General features: G+C 44.8%; 2 protein-coding genes across 5 annotated transcripts in view; one reads left to right on the top strand and one right to left on the bottom strand.

Moving 5' to 3' along the window:
- The first annotated feature begins 887 nt into the window (after window positions 1-887).
- On the top strand, window positions 888-11447 carry ANAPC2 (anaphase promoting complex subunit 2). Of its 3 annotated transcripts, none has more exons than XR_013843533.1 (3): window positions 888-3231; window positions 3365-3915; window positions 9474-11447. XR_013843533.1 is itself a non-coding variant. In XM_079995468.1 (3 exons), exon 1 carries the CDS (start codon window positions 941-943, stop codon window positions 3203-3205), a length of 2265 nt encoding a protein of 754 aa, XP_079851594.1. In that variant the 5' UTR covers window positions 888-940; the 3' UTR covers window positions 3206-3231; window positions 3365-3381; window positions 3508-4021. The 3 variants fall into 3 exon arrangements, 2 of the variants coding, with proteins under 2 accessions (XP_079851594.1, XP_079851595.1); XM_079995468.1 differs by lacking the exon at window positions 9474-11447 and having other exon boundaries at window positions 3365-3381; window positions 3508-4021; XM_079995469.1 differs by lacking the exon at window positions 9474-11447 and having other exon boundaries at window positions 3365-5306.
- Window positions 11448-11495: 48 nt separating this feature from the next.
- OCLN (occludin) overlaps window positions 11496-18078 on the bottom strand; it is a 31748-nt gene continuing 25165 nt past the window's right edge. For both annotated transcript variants that reach the window (XM_079995620.1, XM_079995621.1), the window contains exons 7-9: window positions 17550-17721; window positions 15520-15561; window positions 11496-14121 (exon numbers count right to left, since the gene is read on the bottom strand). In XM_079995620.1, coding sequence (XP_079851746.1) covers window positions 14020-14121; window positions 15520-15561; window positions 17550-17721 — 316 coding nt within the window. In that variant the 3' untranslated portion in view covers window positions 11496-14019. The remainder of the gene's footprint in view (window positions 14122-15519; window positions 15562-17549; window positions 17722-18078) is intronic.

Below are 18078 nucleotides of genomic sequence, written 5' to 3'. Positions count from 1 at the left end.
GGAGTTGTGGTCCAGCAACATTTGGAGGGTCAACTGTTCCTCCCTCCTAAAAAGAAACTGGTACAAATTAAGCCTTATATTAATTAAGTATACTTAATCAAGTATATATCTGCTCAGCTCACTTCTCTACTCCAATTTATTGATAGTCTGTTTTTAAAAACTTATATCTCATCTAGTTTTCCGAATAAATTCAAGGCGGCTAATAATAAAAATCAGTTAAAATATAAAACCATTCACAATTCAACCAAATTATAAATCAAAATATTAGCATCTCCAGCTTCCATCAACAGAAATCCCAAATGTGCTTTTCCTAATCATTTTGGACTTTCCTGAAACTCATCACACCGTCAGAGACTGGGATTACCTTTTCCCAAAAAAGGTGTTGCTAGCTTTCAATTTCCCAAGGACAAGAGAGTCACTAATCACAGGTGAACAGACTCTGTAACAGAGCATTGCTTTAACAAATAAGAGATAGGGTGGGTTCTCACTTTTAGCCTTTTTATTGTTAAAAAAAAATGTCCTGTTTTAAATTAATAAAACAAGATGGCTCAAAAATGGTATAAGCCTAACATCAACAATAGGTTTATCGTGCTAGCCAAAGGCCATGACATTTCATAACAGATTACTGAACTACAAACAAAAAATATCCTGGTTCATATAAATATAATTTATTGATCCATTTTCTTTCTTTTTGTCCCAGTCAAACATTAAAGAAGGCAGGCACTAACTGCCCCCCAAAAAAAACCTTTTATTATATCTCCTTTTTTCCTGCATTGTAGTTTCTTGCTTATTATCTCCTTCTGGAATTCAGTGTCAAAACATCTATTTGGCGGCGTCACGTCGCGCGTCGGACGTCGTTTGCCGTCGCCGCCGGTCCGCGCATGCGCGGAGGCGGGGCCTAGTCCTCCTCCGGGTCGCCGCCGCCGCGTTCAGACGCGAAATGGAACTGTCGGCGGCCTGGAGCGCGCTCAGCACCGGCCTGGTGCCGCCCGAAGCCCTGGGGATGGAGGCGCCGCCGCGCTACGACTCCCCCCCCGACCTGCGCCCGGCCTGGGCCGCCCTCCGCCACCACGGCCTGCAGGGCGCCCTGGAAGACTGGTTCCTCGAGGTCCTCCAGACGGACCTCCAGTCCCGCCTGGGCCCCGAGTTCTGGAGGCGCGCGGCGCCCGGTGAACCGCAGCACGCCCATTCCCTGCTGGAGGCCTTCCGATGGCTGGAGGAGCGCCTGGCGCCCTACCTGCGTGGCGCCGCCCTGCTGGAGGAGTGGGTGCCCGAGGCGGTGCCTGGCACCGGCGCCACTGGGCGCCTGCGCGGGAACCTCGACACCCTGCTGCGTGCCGTGGTTTTTCTGGCGCCGCCGGGGGCGTTTCAGGAGGCGCTGGGCGACCTCTACGGGCGCAGCTTCCGGGTCTACATGGCGGGAAATGTAGCACCGGCGGGCAGCGGTGAGGAGGAGGGAACCATAGCGCGCTTTGAGGAGCTGAACGGCGTCCTGCACCGCCTCCGCCTTCTCGAGCGAATCAGCACGCCCGCTGTGACTGACATCCTCCACCGCATGATCGCCGAGCGCCTGGAGGGCACCTGCCGGGGCGAGTTCGAGCGCTCCTTCCTCCCCGACTTCCAGGAATGGCTCGAGCGCGTGATTGGCTGGGTTGGCTGGGTCTTCCGGCGGGAGAGCGGGGCCGAGGCTGCCCCCCTGCGGCGCTGGCGCTGCCATGTCCAGAGGTTCTTCTACCGCCTCTACACCGCCATGCGGATCGAGGAGCTCTTTGGCATCATCCGAGATTTCCCCGACTCCAAGCCGGCCATAGAGGACCTCAAGTTCTGCCTAGAGAGGACCAACCAGCGCCAGCACCTCCTGACCTCCCTGAAAAGCGCCCTGGAGATGCGACTCCTCCATCCCGGGGTCAACACCTCGGACATCATCACCCTCTACATCTGCGCCATCAAGGCCCTGCGCCAGCTGGACCCCTCGATGGTCATCCTGCAGGTGGCCGGGGAGCCCATCCGCAAGTACCTGAGGACCCGCGAGGACACCGTGCGGCAGATCGTGGCTGGCCTGACGGGAGAGGGATCGGGCGACCTGGCGCACGAGCTCTCCCGAGCGGATCCCGTCGCCCTGGACAACGGGCAGGAGAGCGACGAGGAGGCCGGCGCTCAGCCGGAGGACTGGGTGCCTGACCCGGTCGACGCCCACCCAGCCGGAAAGCCCGCTGCCAAGCGCCGCTCAGCGGACATCATCACTCTGCTGGTCAGCATCTACGGCAGCAAGGACCTCTTCATCAACGAATACCGCACCCTGCTGGCCGACCGCCTGCTCCACCAGCTGAACTACAGCGCCGAGAGGGAAATCCGCAATGTCGAGCTGCTCAAGCTGCGCTTTGGGGAAACCCAGATGCTCTACTGTGAGGTGATGCTGAAGGACATGGCTGACTCGCGCCGGATCAACGCCCACATCCGGGACGAGGAGCAGAAGCTTCCAGAAGGCCAGAGGCCCCCCTTCCGGCTGGCAGCCGCCATCATTTCCAGCGAGTTTTGGCCGCCCCTCAAGGAGGAGAAGCTGGAGCTGCCGGCCGAGATCAAGGCTGCCATGGAGGACTATGCCCGGAAGTACGAGAAGCTCAAGGCCATGCGGACTCTGAGCTGGAAGCACCACTTGGGGGCGGTCTGCCTGGAGGTGGAGCTCGCCGATAGGACGCTCTCCCTGTCCGTCACGCCGGCCCAGGCGGCCATCATTCTCCACTTCCAGGACAAGGGCACCTGGACCCTGGAGGAGCTGAGCGCGGCCCTCCACTGCCCCCCGGCCCTCCTGCGCCGCAAGCTGGCCCTCTGGCTCCAGCAGGGGGTGCTGCGCGAAGAGGCTCCTGGCACCTTCGCGGTGGTGGAGGAGGCGCCCAAGGAGGCGCCCGAGAAGGTGGTGCTGGTGGAGAGCGACGAGGAGGGCGACTCTGCCATGGCCTCCCAGGCCGACCAGAAGGAGGGGGAGCTCCAGGTTTTCTGGACCTACATCCAGGCCATGCTGACCAACCTGGAGAGCCTGCCCCTCGAGCGGATCCACAGCATGCTGAAGATCTTCGTCATGACGGGTCCCATGGTCAGCGAGATCGACTTGCGGGAGCTCCAGATCTTCCTCCAGAAGAAGGTCCAGGACGAGCAGCTGGTCTATTGCGGCGGCGTCTACCGCTTGCCCAAGGCCGGGAACTGAAGTACCGGGTGCGAGAGATCCACTGGGTGATGCCTGTTTGGGGACGCTACAGTTCCCACGCAATAAAGCTATTTGTTTGCAACAAAGCACCTGGTTTTTTCCCCCCGGGAACCGAAGCGCTGGGTGTGAGAGATCCGCTGGGTGCGAGAGATCCACCAGGCGCCATCCGTTTGGGGGCGCTACGGTTCCCACACAATAAAGATATTGGTTCGCAAGCACTGCGCCTGGGTTTTTTCCCCAAGGCGCCAGGTGTGAGAGATCCACTGGGTGCGAGAGATCCACTGGGTGATGTCTGTTTAGGGACGCTACGGTTCCCACACAATAAAGCTATTTGTTCGCAAAAAAAAAACAACTCATATATTTGGCACAAAACATATCTGGGCACAAAAAGGCTTTCCTCCGTCTCTCTCTGGAGACTGCAGTTCTTTGTTGAATGACTAAACACAATGTGGACAAATATCACATCCATCACCATAAGATGTCAAAAATACCAACCCCCATATGTGCTCATAACTTTCAAGTAGAAACCTGCCAAATGAGAGTGCATTTCCCGATACCTTCAGTTGCCCAACAGCTGAACATGTCTACTTGCATATCCAAACAAAATGCTTCGCTACGTCACATGACAGAAACCCACAATCATAACATGAAGATCAATAGTCATGTTCTCAAGGGAAAAATGGATACACGCAAGCCTGTTCTAAAACAAAGTAAGGAAGGAAGTAAAACCAGGTAGTTTTTAGTTCTTCTTTAAAATAGTAAGACTTCAAAAGACAGCTCTGTGACAAAATTATAAACACTTTGGTTGTTAAAACATTTGCATCTGTGGCAATTTTAGTCTAGTTTTTATGAACAGAATAATTTCAAAGGTCACCCAGTCAGCCCATGTTAGCTGGTTAAAAAGAGGTATAACAGCCCAGGACCCATCAAGCAGTTCTTGATTTGTATTTTGAGAAAGTTAAACTATTTTAATAATTTATGTGGTTTTATAGACTCTAGATGTTTTTGACTGCTGTTTAAATTATTATATTTCATGGAAATTTTGCATTGCTTTTAGATCTTTAAAATAAATAAATAAATAGCCCTCTTACACTTCAGGTTTTAGGTTTTGGGCTCTAGATATCACACACACAAATCAAACTATCCAATTAATTATATCCGATTTAAAAAAAAACACCACAAAAATTGCCTAATATTGCTACAATATGGAAACACCCATTTTTCAATATAAAACGTCAAGTTTGAAACATGTCAACCTTCACCTGATTCTTCTGTAGAAATTAGGAAATACTGTAGTTGAAAGTTTTGGGGAACCATCCAGTAAGCTTGCTGCTGCTTCCATTCATTTCAACATTCACTGTGACCCATTTGAAATATCATGTTTTCTTTCAGAACACCTGGCTATAATCTGTTGTTCCAAAAAGGTTTAGTTTTAATAGAGGACTAAGTACACACTATAAAACTGATCATTTAAATTACATTCACATAAAACATTTTATTTCAACAACAATGTGCTGGGTGAAGGTATTTAGTTAGAACTAGAAGACAGGAGTGCCTGGCATGCTCTGGTCCATGGGGTCACGAAGAGTCGGACACGATTAAACAACTAAACAACAAGTGCTGTGATGTAAACCACTGAGCCTTGGGCTTGCTGATTGGAAAGTTGGCAGTTCGAATCCCCGTGACAGAGTGAGCTCCCGTTGCTCGGTCCCTGCTCCCGCCAACCTAGCAGTTCGAAAGCACGTCAAAGTGCAAGTAGATAAATAGGTACCACTCCGGCGGGAAGGTAAACGGTGTTTCCGTGTGCTGCTCTGGTTTCGCCAGAAGCTTAGTCATGCTGGCCACATGACCTGGAAAAACTGTCTGCGGACAAACATCAGCTCCCTCGGCTAGTAAAGCAAGATGAGTGCTGCAACCCCAGAGTCATTCGCAACTGGACTTAACTGTCAAGGGTCCTTTACCTTTTTTTAAGGCTTGAAAATATTTTCCCTATGTTAATTAATAGCTGATAATTTACATTTTCTCAACAACATTTATTTGCAAGCATGGTATTACCCTTACAGTTGTTATGTGCAATTAAAATGTGCAGTGTTTGTTTTAAGATTAACACCCTGCAGTTTATTTATTTTGAAAAATTATATCCATCTTTTCACCATCTCGTTCTCAAAGCAGCTTACAATGAAAAAACCACAATATTTCCAAAATAAAAACATAATTAAACTGCAAAAAATTTAAACTTTAGAAATTTAAATATCCAACATCTCAACAAGAAAATGAGAATGTTTTAGAACAGGGGTCGGCAAGGTTTACCTTGCCTGGGCTGGTTTACTCCAGTAGAGATCCCTCTGTGGGCCGGATCGAGCTCGTGCGTGAGCGCACGCAGCCGCAATTTCCAGCGTCTCCGTCTGTGCAGACGCGATTTTCGGCATCTGAGCATGTGCAGACGTGATTTCCGGCACCGCGGAAGCGAGTCCCTGCGCCATGCTGTGCCGTTTTAGCAGTGTGTGGGGACTCGCCGAGCAGGCTGCTCGGTTTGGGGGTGGCTTGGGGGCCGGTTAAATGACCCCTGTGGGCCATGGGCCTTAGGTTGCCTACCCCTGTTTTAGAACATTGGAGAAGCATCCATGATGCAAAGGCCTCCTGGAATAAGATGGTTTTAACCAGGCACCAGAAACTAAACAGACAGTGCCTGTCATAATATGTTTGTTTGCATAGTTTTGATACTGAGCACTGCTTCAGATTCTGCAGATACCATATTCCTCCCTGCAAAGACGAAGAACATTTTGCATCATCATTTATTATGACACAACTGGAACTGACGAATGTTAAATCAAAACTGATGAAATATTTCAGTGCAATTCCTGACTCCACACCCTTACCCTCCTTCTCTCGATTCAGCCTGAAACTGGGTGAGAACTGCATGTGTTACCTCTTTTCTCCTAATTGAAATCCTTCTCACAGGAGAGGCCAGACCAAATATTTCCATATTCTTAGTACAATTTGTAACACAAAATTTGTTTAAGTAAAGATTATAAATGAAAGTGATTGTGTAAGAGCTTAAAGAAGTGTATTATCATAATTGTTTCCTCTTAGGCACAAAGGAAGCTGCTTGATACCAAGTAAAGTCCAATGGTCATCTAGTTCAGTATTGTCTGAGCTAGACAATACTGAAAGACAATGTTAAACAATGAGGAAGGGTGTCATGAATAAGCCAGCCCCCAGGGACGGTTTGCAGCCAGCTCCCAGAGAATGATTGCTGACAATTGAAGGAAGCAGTCAGGAACAGAGAGGGTTAACTGCGATGCTGGATGAGCATGGCTAGTGCCAACTCCCCCACCCCTTGGAATGCCGGCTGATAAGGGAATACAGTCATGCCTAAGGATAAATACGCTTCAGGTTGAGCGCTTTCGGGTTGCGCTCTGCGGCGACCCGGAAGTAACGGAGTGCGTTACTTCCGGGTTTTGCCACTCGCGCATGCGCAGACGGTCAAAATGACTTCACGTGCATGTGCGGAAGCAGCGAAACGCGAGCCGCGCACGCGCAGATGCACTGTCATGTCTTACATTCTGTTCGGGATGCGAATGGGGCGCTGGAACAGATCCCGTTCGCATCCCGAGGTACCACTGTAGCTGAGAGCAAGCTAGAACACAGTTACAGCTCACTGGAAGCACAAATAGGTGAGAAAGAGTTAAGAGACAGTCTCTCAGAGACTGGGGAAGAGGAGGGAGCAGACCCCCTCCATGAATGGGAGGGCTGCAATATAGGAAGTGAAACAAAAGACAAAAGTGAAAGTTCAGTTGCTTCTGGTCTCGCTGGAAGCAGTTTTCAGAAGGGTCATCATGATTGATGATGGTGGAGGCTGTGTTAGAGCCGTCCAGTTATCTGTTTGTTTTGACAATAAATCATCCTTTTTAATTAACTACTCTCGCTGTGTTATCAAGCCAGGGATTGGACTCCTGACAAAGGGTTGCATACCCTCCAACATGTCTCCAATGAAAATAGGGACGTCCTGTTCCATATGTTGTGATGATGTAAACATTTGAATTGATGGAGCTGCAGCACAATCATTAATGAAGCTGAAGTGCAATAATAATAAACAGTTTTTGCTGTTGCTTCATTGAACATCCGCATTTCAAAATGTCCAGTGTATTTTGGGTCAAAGATAATTAATGCTGATTAAGAGAATGTAGGCTTTGCCTCTATTTTCTCTCACCACCTTCTTTTAATATCTTGAACCTCTTTGTCTAAGGAGGAAATGTGGCTGTGCTTCATGTCATGAGTGATATAGGACAACCAAGGATGCCAGGCCATCCTATCTCAACTAGGTCATTCTTTCTAAAGTCTGTTTTGAAAGAGCTTGTACTCAGCTTCTCCACCTCTCCAGGAAAACACACACCTGACTCCATGGGTCTGTTGGCAGGATGCTGTGTGGGCTGAAGTCAGCAATAATGGAAGACCATATAAAACCGCCCTGCCAAGACCAGTCTAGTGCAACAAATACTTTAGGGATGCTTACAGGCTTGTCTGTTCTCCAGCAACTGGCAGAAATACATTCCCCCTGAACTTGGAGGGTCAACTGAGCTATTATGGTCAATTACCTTTCATAGACCTGTCCTCTGGATTAACTCAATCCCATTTTAGAGAAAGCTTTAACTCAAGGGTTAATTGCTCCCGAAAAGACTTTCAATGTTCAAGAAATAGCTGCAAAGCCTCAGTAACCACTCCCATATTGACACTACAAAAAGGCCCGGCCTCAGCTATCAAGTTTTCAGAGGATCATAAAAACATACAAGAACAAAACAACTATATAAAACACAGTAGAGCAATTAAAACCAGCTACAGTGGTACCTTGCAAGGCGAATGCCTCGTAAGACGAAAAACTCGCAAGACGAAAGAGTTTTTCGTTTTTTGAGTTGCTTCGCAAGACGGATTTCCCTATGGGCTTGCTTCGCAAGACGAAAACGTCTTGCAGGTTTGTTTCCTTTGTCTTGCAAGTTTGTTTCCTTTTTCTTAAAACCGTGCATTCAGGGGGTGCAGTTGCGGCTTGACTTCGAGGAGCAACTCATAGCACGCGGTGTGGTAGCCTTTTTTGAGGTTTTTGAAGCTTTTCCAAAATCCGTGCTTCACAAGACGAAAAAAATCGCAAGATGAAAAAACTCGCAGAACGAATTAATTTCGTCTTGCGAGGTACCACTGTATACTCAACATGCTGGGAAGCCAGTGCAAATAAAATAGTCTTCACCTGGTGCTGAAAACGACACAGAGGTTATTTTACTCCAGAGAATAGTATTTTCCATGAGGCGCCACCACTGCAAAGGTGCCCTCTCCAATCACCATCTGCCTTCAGTGGAGAAAAACCTCAAATAATGATTTCAAATGGTGAATTCAACTCAGGTAGGCTCACGTGGAAGAAGGCACTTCTTTAAAAGACTCAGGTTCCAGGTTGTTCAAGGTTAGTTCCAATAGCCTGTGGCGTTGTTTAGTGACAAGATATAGCCAGTTTCGGTTAGAACTTAACAGCTGTTTTGGACTAATTAAAGTACAGTATCTGACAGGAGTGCCTGGCATGCTCTGGTCCATGGGGTCACGAGGAGTTGGACATGACTAAACAACATCATCATCTGACAACACAGTCTCCTGTGGAATTCATTGCAGGCCGTAGTCTAATCTGGAGGTTACCAGAGCATGAATCACTAGGACCAGACTCTCTCTTCTCATGAGGGGGTCAGGGCTGGAAAACCATCTGAAGTTGTTGAAAGGTGCTTCATATCAACCACAGAAGGCACTCAAAGTCTCCACTGACAATGCCGGGTCTCGTAGCAACCACAAATTTCACAGCTGATCCATCATAAGTGATACCCCAACCAGAATGGTTTGGATACCTCTATCTTATCAGAACTCAGCTTCAATGTATCCATCCTCATCCAGTCAATTTAAAATCCAAAATGCTGGTTCAGCAAGACTACAGCCTCAGCTGAATGAGATGAAAAGAAATGGAGCTGGATGGCATGAACATACTGATAGCTCCAAATCTTCAGACAACCTCATTCAACAGCTTAACTGAGATACAAGTATAAAACCTGTACTAAAGGCTGATGGAATTTCAAAGTTGATTTTGCTGATGCTTTCTTCAAAGGAATGCTGAGACATGTTTCTTTTGACCAACCACGGATGCTGTGAGCCTGTCAACTTGATACAGGTGCATGTTGAGAATTGTAGGTTTGTTTGCAATCTTGCCTGAGACATGCATTTTTTGTTTTGTTTTAAGCGAGAAGTTGCTTCCTGTTATGAACTGGGCAGAGGGGACTGGGTTAATCCCATTTATGCAAACTGTTCAGAAGAAGAAGAGGAGTTTGGATTTGATATCCCGCTTTATCACTACCCGAAGGAGTCTCAAAGCGGCTAACATTCTCCTTTCCCTTCCTCCCCCACAACAAACACTCTGTGAGGTGAGTGGGGCTGAGAGACTTCAGAGAAGTCTGACTGGCCCAAGGTCACCCAGCAGCTGCATGTGGAGGAGCGGAGACGCGAACCCAGTTCCCCAGATTACAAGACTACCGCTCTTAACCACTACACCACACTGGGTGTAGTGATTGTTGTTGTTGTTTAGTCGTTTAGTCGTGTCCGACTCTTCGTGACCCCATGGACCAGAGCATGTTTAGTGATTACAAAATTTTATTGTTGTCAATACTGTGGTGATGGTAGGATGTACACTTTCTATGAAGTCAGTCTGCTGTGGAATCCTTTCTGGCAAGACTGGTGCACTCTGTACATGCTTGCGCCATTTATTTCTGAAGCATTCACAGCAGATAGCCACATAGTGCAATCTTGTACATATGTATCAAGGAGCAATCCCCATTAAGTGTAGTTTACTTCTGAGCAATGTGGTTATTGTTGCATGAACCCACACTAGAAATTGTGATAGCATAAATTCCTTCAGAACAAAGGTAGCACATATCTAAGCATTTATGCAGCTGTAGTGTTTAAGTGCCTACGGTTTCTTTGCAAAAGAGAAGGCAGAAATCAGAACAGGTGGAGGGCACATTTTTTCCCCTCTCAACAAAAAAGTGACTGTGACAGCAGGGGCCCCTTCTGAACCAAAGACTTTGGGCTTCATTAGGGGCTAAGTATTTGTATAATTGAAATGCTTAAGTGTCCAGTATCTTTGCAAGGAGGACAGAAAGAACCTGAACATGACCTCTGGTTGTCAAGCAGCCCCACCAGGTCCAATATTCAACAACCAGAACTAAGACAAGGTATTTTCAGTATGTCTTAAATTGTGAAAATAATTTTCAGTAGTTTGGATGGTACTTGACCTCCCCACTCCCACACATGAGAGCACAGATCAGGGCTTACATTGGAAGGGCTGTAGTAGTATTTTCATATGTGGCAGAGATTTCATAATGTAAAAAATATTGTTCTAAAATTATTAGTAATAAGTACTTTATCTGATTGCTAGACTCCTAAATGTCACAAAGACTGGTTGAACAGGTTGCAGAGCATAGCCATAATGGAAAATGCTACATGCTTTATTAAAACAATAACTGACCAGCTGTTCATTATTATTTTTTAGAATGCTCATTTTATTTCAGAGACATCGGCATAATTTACAATGAGACCGACTGGACTCTGATCTGAAACTAGACCGGAGACAGACCCACATAATTAGCATCATTCAAGGATAGCTGGAGTTTCATTAAATCATTGCTGCTCATGGAAACTTTTCTGGGCATCCATTCTTACAGTTCATATACAATGTGTATCGTTATGCGTGTTTAAAGGAAAGCTACATTTTATTGCTTCACCCTGTTAAATGCTGTGTATGAACTTGCCCCTCTCAACCATTAAAAACCACCAGTTGAACGATCCCTTTGGGAATGGTGTGCACTAGTTGCCAGGCAGAGATGAGGTGCAATGGCCCTTTGCTTAAATCCATGCTCTGCTCCCATAAGGTATGTCCCTAGGTTCTTAACACAATAGGATATTCTGTTGTTGCTCTATAGAAAGGCTCCTGCGATTCCTTTAGACTAACACACCTATTTGTAGCACAAGCTTTTGTGGATTAATAGTCCACTTCATCATGTGCATCCAATGACATACTTTGCTCCATGAAAGCTTAAGCTACAATAGATCTGTTAGTCTTAAGGAAGCACATACCTCTTCTTAATTTAATTTCTGCCACAATAGATTAACACAACTGCCATTCAAAGTTCATACATAGTTCATGAAGCCCCCACCCCCACCCCCCAAAAAACCCTTAGCAACGGAGCATGCAATAAAGGTTAGGGAATTAGTATTAAGCACATTATTTTATTGACACCATATAACAAAAATACAAATCAGCCATTACATACACAGTTATTATGTTCCAATTAAGACAAATTAAAAGCACACTTTCCATTCTTTTGCCAAATTCAAGGAATTTGTTTTTCTTTATTCAGTCCATTAAAATCTTTATGAACCTTGTCCGTTATCTAGAGCAGGCACAGGCAAACTCGGCCCTCCAGATGTTTTGGGACTACAACTCCCATCATCCCCGACCACTAGTCCTATTAGCTAGGGGTGATGGGAGTTGTAGTCCCAAAACATCTGGAGGGCTGAGTTTGCCTATTCCTGATCTAGAGTCTAGGATGTATAGGGGGTGCTTTCAGGCAAATATATTTTCCCCAAAAGCAGTGCAAGCCCTGCTTGAATCTTCAGGGCTGCACAGCTACAGCACAGCCAGAGCTGCAGAATGGCCGACTACAACTGTGGCCTTTTCTGAACAAAGAACTGCCATATTTAATTATCATGGAATGCATGAAGATTAGACAGCATCTATATTCCACTAGCAGACATGAATAATATTATGCTGTTATTGACAATGCAACTACAGTAGACTCGCAAGTTGCTCAAGGGGTTACATTTATAAAGCTAAAACAGCATATGGTCAGAACAATCCCTGAACCACCCCCGGCCTGATCACCCCTCCCCTTCTTCTGAAGCTGGTGTGCCAAGTGGGCCTTGTCCCCCATGTAAGGCAGAGAGCTTTTAAGCCTTGCTTAGCAGGCTCTAGGATCTCACAAAGTCCCAACAAGATCTTAAGGAGGCCTCCAGAACCCTTTTGACAGTATTTCAAAGCCCAGTAAGCAAATCTGAGAGCCTAACAGCTCTCTGCCTTGTGTGCATTTAATTTGTGTGATGTCAGTTGACCGGCTGCCGGGCAATTAAGCTGTATTCACACAAGTTAAATGCACGCAGGGTGTGAGTCTGCCGTGTTTAAAACTGAGCTACGGTAACTGTAGCAAAGAAATAAGTAAATAAGTCTGCCCACAAGAAAAATGCAAAAATTTGTATTATCCATTATTATGTCAAAAATGTCACAAAACAGGAAGCATACACACTTTTTTGTTGTATTTTGGTTTGACTAAAAAAGTGATTAACCTAGCATGAATATATCAAAATAATGTGAGAAATATGCCTCAAAAAGAAAACAACTAAGTGTTAAACTTTAGCCTTGATATGCCAATATAGATTAGTAGCTTAATCTCATGGAACCAGTTTCCTGGTTCAGATGTCAAGCTAAACCATAGTTTAGCATAATGAGAACTTATGCAGCAAAGTCTTCATCTCAAATGCCCCACTTGCCAGTCACCAGCACAAGTGTGAAGTGGAGCTGGGAGACCTAGCCACAGCTTGTCATGTTATCTAAACTGACAAGGTGCAGTTAATGTTAACAATGGCTTGTTTGCTACTTCAGATGATGTTTTGCTTTGGGAAAAGGGGGCAATACAAATCTTGGAAAACTGATGGCTATTGCATTAGCGCTACAGCATGCGTGGAGTGTGCCAAGAACTGACCTAAGAGAGCACTGGATCTCAGTAAGTATACAATTCATTTGGATTTTCACTGGGTATTCCTAAGTGACGGTGCCTTTGTTAAACATAACATTCAAAAAGGAGCACCCACATGTTTATAAAATGATCGGTTTCTACTTTGGTTTCCATTCTTCTTTGGCTATGGCAAAACTGTTTCACTGCAGAGTGGTCCGGACTTTGGCAACTTAGAAGAACCAGGCTAGCTGTAGTCGATCCTTTTTTACATACTCAGATACAACTCAAAAGTCAATCCACAGAAGATATTCAAGAGTCAAAACATTGCTACTCAAAGCTACATTTGTACAATGAAAACATTCCCTACAATACAAATGGTTATTTTAAAAAATAATAGATATATTTACATTTAGTTTCACATTGACATTGATGATACCATACAGAATGATCAACACTGGCTGCACCTAAAAAATACAATTCTTAATATTTTGACATTTACAAGGAAAATTGGTTGCTATGTTTCAAAAACAAAATAATGAAGAAACGTACCTTTTGAAAGAAGCACCCAGACCACACTATGAATGGCATTTAGAAGGATACAATGTGGCAACAAATCTTTAAGAAAGGGAGGACTGGATTATTGGGGGGGGGCACAAGATTTTTTTTTGGGGGGGGGGATATTTCTCAACTGCTTTTAAAAATAAGATGCGACATACAGAGGTGAATGGAGGATGAGTCATTGCAGACAAAGGACAGGAAGATGCCCACTACATGTTAAAACGGATGAACCTGATGTGATGAGTGGTGAAATTCCTTGACTCAGTGAAACAATAAGAGGTCTCATACACTGAGTGCACAATTTCATACTTCATAGTAAACATGGCACAAGTGTTGTATTGGTGAAAATATCGCCCTGTCATTATCTGTGGTCCAACACAATCATGTCCCACCTTTATGAAAATTAACATATTTAAGCAACCAGACTGTCTTTCTTTCTTCTTGTTATGACTTTCGTCTGTCATAATCACTGACCATCCTCTTGATGTGCGACAGTTTGCTCTTTAGTACCTTGCAGTGGGCTTTGCGGTTCTTATAGTCTGCTGACTAAAACACAGAATGAAAACTATTAACAAATGAAGCAAATCAGATTTCATCATAAAAACGCTAGAGTATACTGTCTTATTCATTCAAAGTGATCACTATCAGAAGAGACAAATGAGCCTATTCTGAAGCTCTCAATAGTTTATGAAGTCCTTAAAACAGTGAATTTGCAGAATAATCACCGAGGGATATGACCTCATGTGCTTCTGTTCAAAACTGAAGGAACACGTAAGTTTGAATTTTGAATGTGTAAATGTCTAAAGACAATGCATAAAACAAGCACCCTTAGATGTACTGCTAGATAAGAGTTTAATGGTTATTGTATTTGTTTAAAAACCAATGAAAATTTGTTTAAAGGGGGGGGGGAATAAACGGAAGGAACATGTATGGCAGACCAATAGCTGTGCTTCTGTTTTAAAAGAGACAGAACAGTTCAAAGACAACAGTTTGAAAAGCAGGCTACCGCTTTGACAGTAAGAATTCATATGGTGAACACACCCAACATTAGATTCTGTCCAATATTGGTGCAGGGAGGGAAACACCCCAAACAGCTAGAGACTGAACATACTTTGGCTCTGTATTTAGCAGGGACAGATGCAAGCCCAACCTCAGCCTTCCCTTGCTGTGCCTCTGCAACCTGAAAAGTGGTCTGAATTTTAGAACACTCATCAGGTCTGAGCCAAATTCTTAGGAGCTGGAGCTGGGAGGCAGAGGATTGCTATGGCTATGAGCTTGTACCTGGACAGTATAAAGCCAAAACAGATCTTAGCCTTCTGCCAAACTCTGGGGCGTGATTCATCCTCTCTCTTCCATAGCGCCAGTGTTCAGAGGAAAACTTGGTTTCATCTTGCCCACCAGAGGCTGCCTGGCCCCCTCACCTGTAGATTCAGTGACAGAATCCGTAGATCCAACTTTTCCACTGGCGGCTAAAGTGGTACTGGTGGCACAGAAACCCTTTCACCAGCTGAGGCTTGTGTGCCAACTGCACCCTCTCCTAGATAGAAATCACCTGGGCCAGAGTCATCCAGGCTATGTTAACTTGACAACTTGTTCAACAAGAACTAAGTCACAATTGAAGTCTACATGTTCCGTGGCCAAGGATCACTGCAACACATCTGGGACACTTCTAGCACCATCATGTTGCACATGTGTTCAATGAGTTAGGTCCAAACTGGTGAAGAACAAAAATCAACAACAGTGGGATACTACAGTGACTAGTGTTTTTGAATAAACACCACAAGCTTTTTAGAAAACAACAATTGCAACAGGTTTCAGGAAGCAGCCACTCAAAGTCTGCAAAAATAGACAATCTAGCCATACTTCTTTCAAAGTGGGTTACACAGCCTGCTGCAACAGGAGGTATCTTGGTTTACGCAGAGATTACTTAAGTAAACTACTTACTGCCTTTATATCCTTCAGTCGGTTGTATTCTTCAGCAGCAGACTACAAGTAAAAATAACTCAAATTAGATATCACAAACATTAGCAAAAATCAAAAGCAGAATGGAGGCAGCCTTCGTTATGATGCATGCATAAATATTTAACTATTAAACCAATATCTTTATTGGTGACAAGAACAGTTGCAGGAACATAAGGAGAGCCTGGCTGGATCAGGCCAAAGGCCCATCTTGGCCACCATTCTTTTCTCAAACAGATGCCTATGGAAAGCCTGCAAGCATAGGCATCTGTTTGAGGAATTCCTATCTACTCCAATCCTTCACAAATATGGACTGGAGACCACACACTATTTGGGAGTGGGGAAGGAGAGGCATAGTTCAGTGATAACCCACGGGCTTTGCATGCAGAAAGTCCCAGGTTCAATCCCCAACACCTCCAAGTAAAGCTTGCAAAGACTCGTGTCTGAAGCCTAGGAATGGTAATACTCAGATAGACAAATGGTCCGACTTTTTAATGCAGCTTCCTCATTTCCTATAACCCCCATAACCCACCAACAATCAAAGATGACAACATTGGGATGGATGGAGTAATGGTTTAACTCGGCCTAAATAAGGAGTGGTTTCTAGGAAGCTAGCTGATAGCCACTGTAGGAGTCTAGACTGATTGACTGCTGACAAGGGCCAGAGTCTCTATCTTTAAGCAGTGCTAAAGAGGATAGAAAAGGGGATTGAGCAACAAGCAGCAGGAAAGGAGACAGAGAAAAATATCCCATTATATCATCAGTGTATTCACTCAAAAGCTGACTCAGATCATTCAGGGGGGGGAAAGGAAGCAGCAAACATTGTGCAGTCAGGCCCCTAAGTCTTCCTCAGAGGTCACCAACATTAAATACTTTCCACGTTGCTAACTCCCACAACACTTGGGATTCTTGTTGGATGAAGTAGGTTAGAAAGCTCCTTTATCAAGCATGTTACTTCCTCTAAAGCTACAGGCATTTGAGTCCCAGTCAGTATTAGTATTAAGGACTGCTTTCTACATTACAGTAAATTATATATCTGTCTTTTCAGGTCAAAGAGCAACATACTTTCTTCGGAAAGGGAAAACTGCTTCCAGCTACCTAGCCTAAGGGAAGCCTGCGGTTAGAGTTGGTTTCAACAAACACTGTATTGATCATTAGTTTAGGTGTTTCTTTCCTGGTTCCTTTTTAATTACAGTATCACAGACTTTAATAGCTTGTGATTTTTTTAGGGGAAAGCATACGGGACTACTAATAGTTGTCCATAGGCTACTTATATTGTGCTCAACATCTAAAGCAGGGGTAGGCAACCTAAGGCCTGGGGGCAGCCCAATCGCCTTCTCAATCTGGCCCACAGACAGTCTGGGAATCAGCGTGTTTTTACATGAGTAGAATGTGTCCTTTTATTTAAAATGCATCTCTGGGTTATTTATGGGGCATAGGAATTCGTTCATTTCCCCCCCCCCAAAAAAAATACATATAGTCCGGCCCACCACATGGTCTGAGGGACAGTGGACCACCCCACAGCTGAAAAAGGTTCCCGATCTAAAGCCACATTTCAAAAAAACAAAGAAGAGCCATAAAAAAATACAAATTTGCCTTCACCAAAACACCACTGAGTCACTTCACCAATCTTTTGCTCTTTTCAGTGACTCTTCAAGTTAAGAGCTCCTTCCCTGACCTATTGCTTAAGAATGTTTTAAGTGGAGATGCCAAGGATGGAACCCGGGTCCTTTTGCATGAGAAATATGATGTCCAATGCAATGCCCATCATCCATGCTGGGTGGGGTTGATGGGAGTTGGAATCTGACAACATCTGGAGGGCTATCCCACTCTGCACAGCCATAGCTAAACTGTAGTTCTGGGAGATGGGATGCAAGCGAATTTAGTGCATATTACAGCACATGTGCAGATGCAGACATCATTCTAATGTCCAAAATTCTCTCAAGAGGCAAAAGGTGTATGTACCACTAAAGCAATACTCTCATATCGTAATATATTTCAATGAATGAAATTACCCTATATTCTTCACTGTCTTCAGGGTAGTCATCCAATTCTTTATCAAGACGAGAAATTTCTCTGCTGATTTCATCAAGCTCTGCTTGCAACCGCTTGTATTCTTGTAGTCCTGCATCAAAATCTCGCTTGTATCCTTGCCTTTGTTGATCAGATGATACAGGTGGATATTCCCTGGATGAAGAGTGATTTAAATGACATTGTTTGAAGAAATGGAGTGGGCAGTTGCAGAGAGACTTGCTGATTTAGCATTTGTTTATAGGGAAAGGATACCTATGATGCAAATTAATCTTTCAGTTTTGTGCTTTGGTCAAAGCATGAAAATGTAGAATTTAGATCTGCATTCTTTACTAGAACTGGCAAATGCCTATAGGAGCCTTGTACAAAGATGAACCAATGCAATAATAAAGAAGTCCATTTCCACACCTTTAAAGAGTAAAGTTTTCACTGCACTAAACATTAGCCTGTGCAAAAGAAACATGTTAATAAATTGAAAAATACAACTATCATGTTTGTTTTCCCAAGGAGAAT

Source organism: Podarcis cretensis, assembly GCF_951804945.1.
Source record: "Podarcis cretensis genome assembly, chromosome: 11".
Classification (NCBI taxonomy): Eukaryota; Metazoa; Chordata; class Lepidosauria; order Squamata; family Lacertidae; genus Podarcis; species Podarcis cretensis.
Note: the sequence above shows the minus strand (reverse complement) of the source record. Positions and strands in the feature narration are given on the sequence as shown.